General features: G+C 35.9%; 1 protein-coding gene across 1 annotated transcript; it reads left to right on the top strand.

The window, feature by feature from the left end:
* The first annotated feature begins 5,677 nt into the window (after positions 1–5,677).
* LOC134266113 (putative nuclease HARBI1) lies at positions 5,678–6,316 on the top strand. Its single transcript, XM_062748348.1, has one exon. It carries the CDS (start codon positions 5,678–5,680, stop codon positions 6,314–6,316), a length of 639 nt encoding a protein of 212 aa, XP_062604332.1.
* The last annotated feature ends 4,641 nt before the right edge of the window (positions 6,317–10,957 follow it).

Genomic DNA, 10,957 nt, shown 5'->3' with positions numbered 1-10,957 from the left:
GATTTTAAGGTCAAAGGTCAAAAAATCTTTTGCAGTTGGTCCCATGTCTATACGCCTTGTCGTTTTAGAAAAGTTCTTGATATTCGTAAACATTGCAAACATTCAGGGGCAATAATTTGTTATAAGAGCTTACGAATCCTTTCGCAATGTTTGATTGGAGAGTCTACTAAATTAGTCGTAAACATTAATTTAGGTTTGGAATCTCTGCGGTTTACGGTTTTGGAGAAGTAGCGATAACAGACATTTCTTGCGAAAGGGGCAATAACTTCGAAAGGGGTCAAAGTTCTAACATAGGGGGGCGTTTTTCGGAATAACTTTTAATATCCAGTATCATGAACTATAAAGTTTTTCGATAAGTCTTACGGTGTCAAAACATAAGGTGAGAAATAAAATAAAAAACAGAAGCATTTCAAGAGGTCTTTCCACAGAAAGGTGGAAAGACCTAATTAAAGAAAAGGGAACTTAGAGTTAGATATGATTTTTTAAAAGATAATAACAATTTCAAGGTTAAGAAAATTTACAATTCTATACGCTGTATCGAAATCATTACGTTGAAATTTGATAACGCCATTTTGACGTCATGACGTCGTCAGTGTCATTTTCTTAAGAAAACATTGCATTTTTAGTGAGTTGTGTATAGAAAACATTTTGAAATATTTAAAAAAAATAAACTGATTTAGAACGGGTATCCAAGACTTATATAGATTTTAATACCAGATTTTTGGACTAGGCGGATTTGGGTACATATAACGCACCTTCTTTTTTCTCAGTGACGTCAATTCTGTAACATAAGCAGACATCAGCTCAGTTTGGGTTGGTGTGTGCGATGCTGGATTCTGGCCTTGGCAGGGGGAGCAATCAAGCCTAGCGATAAATCAATTCTGATCAATTTCGGTAACAGATTGCTGGACGCACTCTGAACTGCTCGTCGTAATTTCTCCATCCCATGCCCGCAAATTTCCTCGCCGCGCGTCGAGAATGACAATCATATATTTCACCAGTTCGGCTGCTCTCCCTAGATGTCTTTGAATATATATTGCAGAAATTAAAAAAAAAGCATCTGTCCATCTATCGATGGTTATGATAGTTTCATTTAAAATTTTAGACTTAGCTTCAAGCTACCCCACATCGTTTGAAACAAAATAAGGAACATTTCACACTCATTTGGACTTTCAGTAAGGCTTTGCATTCTCGACCTTACATAACTAGCATCTGAAATTTACACAGCTTTCCTTTACTGTTGAAATATACATGGGATAGAAACTCGGGCAAATGCCAATTAGGGTATCGAATAACCAATTACATTGTCTCATCCTGCACAGAGGTGGAGCTTAAGTCGTCTCATCATTGTCAACAACACTATAAAGTTCCTGATGTTATTAAATTATTTCTTAATTTCTTAACCAATAAGAATCTATTCACCATTTGGAAGGCGGTAAACATGTAGCGCCGATAATGCAACGCTGAAAGTCCAACTAAGCGTGAAATGGTTCTACTCTCCTCAGCAATTCAAACTGCTGCAGTTCAGCTCTACCCTTTGTCAACAGGGCTAAATTTATATGGTTCCCCTCCCAATTTTTTTGTTTTAAAGAGAGTGATACATAGTCACCTATATCGATCGTCCAAAGTGCAAACCATGTTTGGCATCGCCCCGAAATTATCTACCGATAGGGAAGCCTCCTCAGGGACAGGTCACGAACTTAGTCAAATAAAATTACCCACCTTTATTGCTAGTAACGAGTAGCTTATGCACCTCTGCCATTCCCGTGAAGGCTTGAATTTCTTCCTCCCTCGTCTTTATACCAGTAACGAGCAGCTTAGCCTCGGTATCTGCCCTGGTTTCAGCGTAGCAGACAGCGGCTAGATGTCTTCTCTCTCTCCTCCTCTCTGCCCTCATGCTGCCTGGCTCCCTTGGCCCGATTGGTTGTCCTGGTAGAATTGGCGGTGGCTTGGGACTTCTTGGCTCTTGTGGGTGGCATGATTTTGCTTATTTGATGAACTGTTCTCGGAGGCTTTGCGTACTTCAATAATTATCATAAGTGTCGAGCGCTGGGAAATTAAGCTATCGAGCAAGAGGAGGAAAACGCCATGTGCGCCCCTCTTTTATACTCGCGGCAATCGGGGAAAAGTGTCAAAAAACCTACCCCCTGAGCTGTTTTTATGGAAATCAATTAAATTCGTTTTATTAGCGATCGATTTCAACTACCTTATTTGCTTATTTTTTTAAAAAAAAGAAAGATATTCAACAGGCTTTTGATTTCTTATCACCGATGTATATGAATATATTTTTTGTGTCATTAGCAGATTAGTTAGTATATATTTTTGTGTCTTTTGTAGATAATCAATATCAAATTACTTAATAGTAAGTAGTGTTTAATATGTGATTGTTTTGATTTTAACTTCCTTCAACCAAAAGTCCGATTCAACTTCCAATAGAGTGTTTTTAACAACTATCTAAACAATAAACAGAAATGAAGAATTGAACTCTGTCTTTTTAAGGAAGACTTTCTGTTACATAATAAACATCTTACACTTGATATGAAGACATCCAACATATGGATTACATTCTACCTCCTCCTTACAGTTACATTCAGTATCACAATTCACACCATAAAAATTTACTGGACACGGAATTACGCAGTTTTCTCCAAAAAAACCAACACACTCTGCCAAAAAATATAAAGTACATCTTCCCGTTTTTAACGCATATTAGCACATATTTATTTCATCTTTGTCCTGAATATAAAAAATGATAACACTGTATGTTGTTTAGAATAATTATATAGAATTGCATGATACATAGATAGTGAGTGGGTGCTGCTTAAAATATGATTGCTGCTCGATGAAATTGAATATATATTTTTTTCTGTGTTTTTATCATCATAGAATCATCCCCAAGCGCATAACTTCATAAAGTTCTTTCAACTTTATAATAAAATCCCAAAGTTCCTTACCTGTACAGGTTCCGTTTATTATTCTGTATCCAGAACAACATTTTTCTGGGTTGCTGAATATAAAATGTCAGGGATCAATTATTAGTTCAAATTTTTTTTTACGCAAGCTAATAAGTATACGTTCAAATCACTTACTCGGATGTTGAACAAATAGAACTGTCGTTCCGTTTTCCATATGAAACCCCGAGAAAAAGAATAAGACAAATAAACCTTGTTTGTTCCATTTGTGCCACTTCCAGGGTGTAATAACCAGTTTCCTTGTATGTATCACTTATATAACTTTTGTACACTTCATCAAATTAAAAAAAATTAAAGATTACATCCGTTCTTCCTTCCAGTTTAGATAAATAACTTGACATTTACTTTAAGATTGATGTAGAATATTCCCCCAACGAGTGTTTTTCTATTTTTTTTTTTTTTAGAAAAAGCGAACATGGCCTTTTTTCCATGTTGAAACATATATCAATAATAAAACATAGACTTAAAACTTGGAAGTGTTCCTTATAGCAGGACGTGACGTTTTCTTTCCCCCATATTTTTTTTCGAAACCATAAGATTAGTATGTTTTACACTTCCCCAATCAAATTACTTGTACATGTATATATTGACGAACCTCTTATAGTATACTTGATTATTTAAAGGACAATTTTTATAACACAGCTCAAGTGCATGAAAGCAGTATTTTATTTTATTTCTCAAATTTTAACAGGCATTGTGTTAGTTTAGTACTGTAATTTTCAACTTATACCAATAATGTTTCCTCGAATATCAGTTTCTAAAACTCACCGTGTATAACCCTGGGGGCGCGAAATGATGACATTTGGGGTGCGGATTTTGAAGCGGAATTTGCAAGATATGTTGACCTGGTTAGCTTTCCTACTGTGATTGAGATGAAATTAATCCCATATTAACTTACACAGTGATATCCAAGCTTACTATTACTCGTATCCGAGCTCGGGATTCGTCCGAGAAAAAGCAATACTTTCTCCCGACTTACGTGGACGTACTTCAACAAATAAAGCAGTAAGAGGACTTTCTCCCTGATATCAAAACTTGCACAGAGCAAATATACTTAAAGGTACTTGGACACAGATTTGAAATTATTATATTCTCTATAATATTATGACTTATATATTTTAATAGCATTTCACACAAAAATTGATTAAAAATCTTATTTCATATCAAAAAAAATTTAAAATTCAAAATTTTTTGGTGATCTCGTTTTGTATAAATGAAAAAAAATTAATACTATAATCCAGAAAATTCAGAGTAGACATGTTCGAAAGCAAAACAAACGCACAATATATTGTCAGTCCGTGCAGTTGTGGTAAGCAGACTGTGACGATTGAACGCACCCGGTGAATTGTAAAATAAACAATAACAGAACTCGTGCCCTGTTTACAAAAACTGTGTGTGTGACAGACTCATGTTTTTATATATCATGCACATGTGCATAGCAATGCATATTGCATGTGCATTTTAATTTAATTATGTATGTTTTTACTTGCAGCACACTTCTACAGCTGAATTATATAATTATTCATTTAACCTGTAGTTAAGTGTATTGTTTTTTAAATGATTATTTTCCAGAGAGGACCAGAGTTAGCCTTAGGGCTCTAATTACCGTATAACTGGTTTTTAATGCATGTGCAAATTTTTGCGATTTGATCCTGAAATAGGTATATTTATTTTTTGCGATTTTAATTTTTGCGATTTCACTTTGACAATAAAGTCTATTTTTATTGAATTTTATTACTAGACATTTAAACAATAAAGTCTATTTTTATTTTTTATTGAACAAACCAAAGCAATTTAAAATACAGGTGACTCTCGATGTCTTGAACCTCGAAGTGAACCTCCGGTCTCGTTTTTCCTTTATATAACTAAGCAAATTTACTCCTGATCTCTCGAACTTCTATCTCTCGAAATTCTCTATCTCTCGAACCAAAACCAGGGTCCCCTTACACATATTTCATTGAATTTTACTCTCTATATCTCGAAGTTTTGATTGCGCTTGTATACACGCTAATCAAGCGTAAAGGCCGTGTCACACTGTCACGATTTTTGCTACGATTCCACACGACTTACAAAAAACCATAAATCGCCGACAATCGCCACGCTAACCTAGCATTTTTTGGACAGAGGGTGATTATTTTTCAGTGTGTCATGATACGACTACGATGTCCGCTCAACAATGTACGAGGCTTATACGATAACAGAACGAGTTTTGGCGAGTAATGTACCAACAAAGACGATCAAATAACGAACGCAATACGATCTTTATACGAATTTGTACGATAAGACACGATTTTAAACGATGCTCTTACGAATACCTACAAGTTAGTACGATGCATACACGATATTCCAACGAATAGTGACGAGTTCTTATTATTATACTTGGTTTGAATATATATATAGAGATAGGGTTCCTTGAAATTCTTAAGCTTAATTTCGAAGTTGTATAATTATGGCAGTAGCTACCGTGCGGAGACTTCAACTGCTGCAATATTTGGGGGAACTTGAACAGAATATTGCATAAAATGACAAGGCAGTTGCCCTTTTATTACACAACGGGCGTCCGCAGAGGCAAAGAAGAAGATACTGGATAAGACCATGGGTAACCAGACGTACTCAGTATGGATATTTTGATCGCTTGCTGAAAGAACTTGAAACGGGGGATGTATTGTCATTCGAAAACTTCCTCAGAGTAGATCGAGCCAGACATGTTTAGAGAGCTTGTAGACAGATTGAGTCCCAGATTAAAAAAACAAGACAATTGGTTTAGAAAGGTTTTGGAACCTGGATTAATGTTGGCCATTAAACTTCGGTATTTAGCAACAAGAGAGTCAAACACAAGTCTGATGTACGGATTTCGAGTTCCACATAATACAATTTCCTTGCTGGTTCGTGAAGTTTGTGAAAGTATAATAGTGGAATATGCTGATAAAGTAATTGCATGTCCAACAACAACAAATGAGTGGCAACAGTTAGCTGAGCAGTTCAGAATTAGATGGAACCTGGACCATGTCCTTGGTGCTTTGGATGGGAAGCATATTGCTATCAAATGCCTCCGAAACGAAAGTTCACTTTATTACAACTACAAAAGGTTCCATTCCATCATTCTTATGGACCTTGTTGATGTTGACTATAAATTCATTTGGGTTGACGTAGGTGCAAATGGTTCTGCATCAGATGCTACTGTGTTTGACAACTCAGAATTAAAAGATGTCATCGAAAATCATAATATTGGATTTCCAGAAGCTGCCCCTCTACCAAATGATAAAAGAAAGCTACCATATATCATCGTGGGTAATGACGCCTTCCCGCTCAGGACATGGTTTATGAAGCAAGAAGGACTTTGACCAATGAGGAGCGTATATTCAACTATAGACTCAGCAGAGAAATGCGCGTTGTAGAAAATGCATTTGGAATACTCGCCATCAGATGGCGATGCTCACTCCTCCATGGCACCTGATCCCACCTCTGATGTTTCAGAGGTCCGTGTTTGCTCTGCTCTTATTTTGTATATTATTTAATGGACGTTGAGATTGAATACTGTTCGTTATCTCCATATCCTTCTCATGGCAATGCCTCTTAGCTCCAATGCGCCAAGAACCAGAAACTATTTCATCTATTGTATAAGCATGTTTCTATCTTGATAATTTGATGGTCCCGTGGGGATCCGGGTTAGAATAGGTCCTCAGTACCCCCTTACTTGTCGTAAAAGGCGACTAAATGGGGAGGTCCTTCGGATGAGATCGTATAAACCGAGGCCCCGTGTCACAGCAGGTGTGGCACGATAAAGATCCCTCCCTGCTCAATGGCCCTGAGTGCCGAGCATAGGCCCAAATTTGCAGCCCTTCACCGGCAATGGTGACGTCTCCATATCAGTGAAATATTCTGGAGAGGGACGTTAAACAGTATACAATCAATCAATCAATCATAATTTGATGCGAATGAGATTTCCAAATCTCCAAATTGCGTACAATAGTACTATTTCGCACTTCACTCGCACGGTACTTGTATTGCACTCGCCGTCAATCGCCTGTTTTCGTATCATATTCGCATGAAATCGTACGACATTCCTTTTGAGTCGAGAAACACTCGCAAAAACTCCTGGGACGCTCGCGATAAATCGTAGGAAACTCGCAGAATCAGAAGTTCTACGAATTTCTGCGAGTGTTCTACGAATGTCGAAGATTTACAACGATTATGTGTACGAATGTATTGCGATTGCTGTACGATCACTTACGGATAATTAAAAATCGTACTGTGACCACGATTGTTTTGTACATTCTCAAAACAATCGCCGCGTTTGGCGATTTGCTGCGATGTAACACGAATTAAGAAGATATGCTACGACTATCTCTACGATGAACGCCGAATTACTGCGATTTTTTAACTCGTACTCTGTCGTAGCCAAAAATCGTGACAGTATGACACGGGCTTAAAATAGATGCAGTCTGGACTTACCTGGAAACAGCGAATGCCTTGCATGGGCTGTTAATTGGGTGTTTACATAGAAGACACTACACCTGTGGGTCGTCCGTGTGTTGTTATAATTGATGGGTTATTATTCACAGGGTAAATTAGAAACAAAGTCACAATTATTTTGAATTGAAATCGAGACGATAATTCTTTGAAATTAATATATAGAAGTTTGTTTCAGTAAGTTCCTATAGACGATGAACTTTCATTTATGATTATAAAGAGTTTATATAATCCCAGTAGGGGAAATATTACACAAGAAATTCTTTTCTCAAGGACAGAATACCGATTGAGAAAAATCTGGTTAAACACTGGTGAAGGACCCGATCAAGCCGCGGAATAGCCAAACCGACAATTGCTATTCGGGTTTCATTAAAATAAATCATGAAATACAATGTAGGAACAAATAAATATTGGATCTTTAGGAATTCGTTTTATTTATTCGAAAAAGAATCATTGTTGTTGATAACAAGTAAATTACCTGTAAAATACGATTGAAAACGTGCAATGGCATTATTTACATATACTTCCGGTATCTGTAAAAGTAGAAATTCGATGATCGCAACTGAAAATTTCGGATTTCATTTACGTATTTTTTGCGATTGAATTTTTTGCGATTAAGACTTGATCGCAGAATTTCGCAAAAAATAGTACCCCGTAGAAAAATCCAGTTACACGGTATATTCTGGCCATGGTCATTGTGTATCTTTTATTTTCATTGGTTTTTTAGTATTGTCTCATGCTTTTCTATTGGTTTTTGTGTTTCCCTCCAAGTTTTCTTTGTGTTTTTGGTTAATTCTTGCTTGCTCTTGGAAGGTGATGGAAGTATAGTTTAGCTATTGAGTTTACATATTTTACATATCAGACATTTGACACAGAGACCAACACTTCCTCTTGCATGGCGAGTAATTCTTTCAGACCAATAAGTAATAAGATTCTAATTCTGTTAAATGTGAAACCTGTAATTTTTGCATTTAATTCTTTAAATCACTTTTTCTGGAGTAAATGCATGGTGAGAGTAAGACCTTAGATATAGAGTTATGTGTTAATAGTAAATACACTGCTGTCTCACTTTTTCATATTTTTAAAGTAAACTTTATTCTATGATTGTCAAAGACGTTATATTTCAATTTACTCTTGTAATTGGCGCGCATTGATATCTACAAGGTTATTTATTGTTGATTTGTAGATATTGAGTAATTATCCTTTTTCCGTCTTGTGTATGCAGCTTATATGCTGTTGTAATTTGCCTCCTTATAGAAATTGTTCATACGTAGAGCATGCTCCTGCGTATCGAATCAAAGGAGATACATAAACTCGTATACAGGCGATGAAGGTAGATTGCTGCATAAGTAAGGATAGTTGACGATCGAAAAATTTAAGTCTTCACACCATGGGAAAAGAAATAGATTGTTGGAAGACCTGGTTTCCAAAAAACATAGCTATTGTCAATCAGAAACTCAAGCATTTTTTTGATGTCGACTTCGAAAATAAAGCAGTTTGGGATATCAAAAAGCCTTTAATTTATCAGTCAGTATCTACATCCGATTTTCACCACTTCTTGAATATATTGTTGCACAGTACTCTTGAAGTTTCTCATTCACTACTGTTAATATCTTAGTGAGGAGTAAAGAAAGAGGTTTGGTTGAACATTTACTGGAACCCGCTATGTACAGTATCTTTACTTAGTGAACAATTGTTTAGAGAAATTGTTTTAAATCAATATAGTATAATATCAACATCATGAGCACATTACATAATAGACATGTCTGAAAACAAAAGCAGACTATTATCGACACTTTGTAACCAATGACTTTCTTGAATAATTCTTTTTTTTGTAATTTCAGAATCACAAATTAAATCTATAGTCGACGATCCACCTTGAAAGCATATCTTGGTCTGTAGACAACCCCCCCCCCCCCCAAAAAAAAAAAAAAAAAAAAAAAAAAAAAAACAGAGAAATCTACCGCATCGGTTGCAGTGTGAAGTAAGTGTTCGAATCCGGACTTTGATGATTCAATTTCATCCTCCTTTCTTTTCCTCTCTTAAGTGGACTCTATCGTAATTGTTATTTGCATTTATCTCCCTTGAGTCTGAACGCGTATTAATATTGTTTCAACTTCTCTCAGCTTTAGGTGAATGGTTTGTCTGTATTTCTGTTTGTTGTGTAGTGCTGCTATTGTCCCTCCTCTCTGTGTATTTTGTGATGGAAGTCTGCAACGTAATGGGAATGGCAACTTCAATTGTTTTATTACGTTGTTTTCAAGTGGAATGTAAAGATAACAATTAAATTAATTCGTGTATCCTCAGCCATTATTCATATGGGAAATTTATAGTTCCAGTACAATGCATATCACATTAAATCATTTTTTATAGTTTCAATATTCTTTAATAATTTTTTCATTTCATATTTTAAATTTCATTTGATACTGAGTACATTTTTATCAGATATTGTATTTAAACAATTCATAAAAATACTGCTACGTGTAACTGTAATAATCTATGAGCAAATTCAAAATATCACAAGGTCATCAAGTTATAGCCAAAATGGTTGTATATACTAGTGTAAACAGAACCTTTTAAAGAATATTCACGTATTTATGAAGCTACTGAAAGATTAAGGGATCCAATATTCTACTTGTTTTTGACGACGCTCTTTCAATGAAAAACCAGATGTATTAGTATTTTCATGACACTTTATGACAAATATTCGAAGAAATGCATTTTAATCTTATGTATTTACTGCAAAGGAGGGTAAAATTTTAAGTTTTAGAGCAGGATGCAACATCTTCTGTACTCTGGCGTATCTAGAAATATATCAGGGGAACCACTTCAACAAAAGCACTGAAAACAGTAGACGATCAAGATCTGGGATCCGCCCAAGATTAACACAAGACTGAATCAGAAGAAGTGAAACGCTCTCGTGATGTATCAGGAATATCCAAATCAGTCTAGGTATCATTCCTAGTATCTGCTTTGTGAACATTCAAATGTGTTCAATAGAATATTTTTCCGAAAAATAACAAAACGTGTCTTTTGGATTATAAAGGCCGCAGCTTTAATAATTGTTTCGATGGCAAATGTCGGACAAGCATTTAACCATCACTGGGTGCCCCACACCTTAACTGGTAACGGGCGTTATGGCACCTCGTCTTCTAGGGTAATCCATAGCAATGTGTAACAACGTGCATAAATCGACTCCTAGGGTATACCTTAGCGAGTCAGCTGGGATATGTAATTGCTTCCTAGGGGATTCTTTAGCAAAGCTACTACCTGTTATACCGATCAGGTACATGTAAGCCCACTATATAGAATAGGGCAAAAATAACCTCGCGTTATACTGAATGGGGTACGAGATTACTGTAAGACAAAACGGATCTCTTACACAAGCTCCTAGTGCACTCCATAGCAAGCTTGTATTAGCTCCTAGGGTAGCCTTAGTGAGCCACCACATGCTCTACAAATCACGTAAAATAAATAATCAAACATAAACAATAATATAATGAATATATGAC

The sequence above is a fragment of the Saccostrea cucullata genome, unplaced genomic scaffold (assembly GCF_032062105.1).
Source record: "Saccostrea cucullata isolate Sc308-1 unplaced genomic scaffold, CSIRO_AGI_Scuc_v1 ctg3176, whole genome shotgun sequence".
NCBI classification, from domain to species: Eukaryota; Metazoa; Mollusca; class Bivalvia; order Ostreida; family Ostreidae; genus Saccostrea; species Saccostrea cuccullata.
This window is presented reverse-complemented; position numbering and strand designations above follow the sequence as displayed.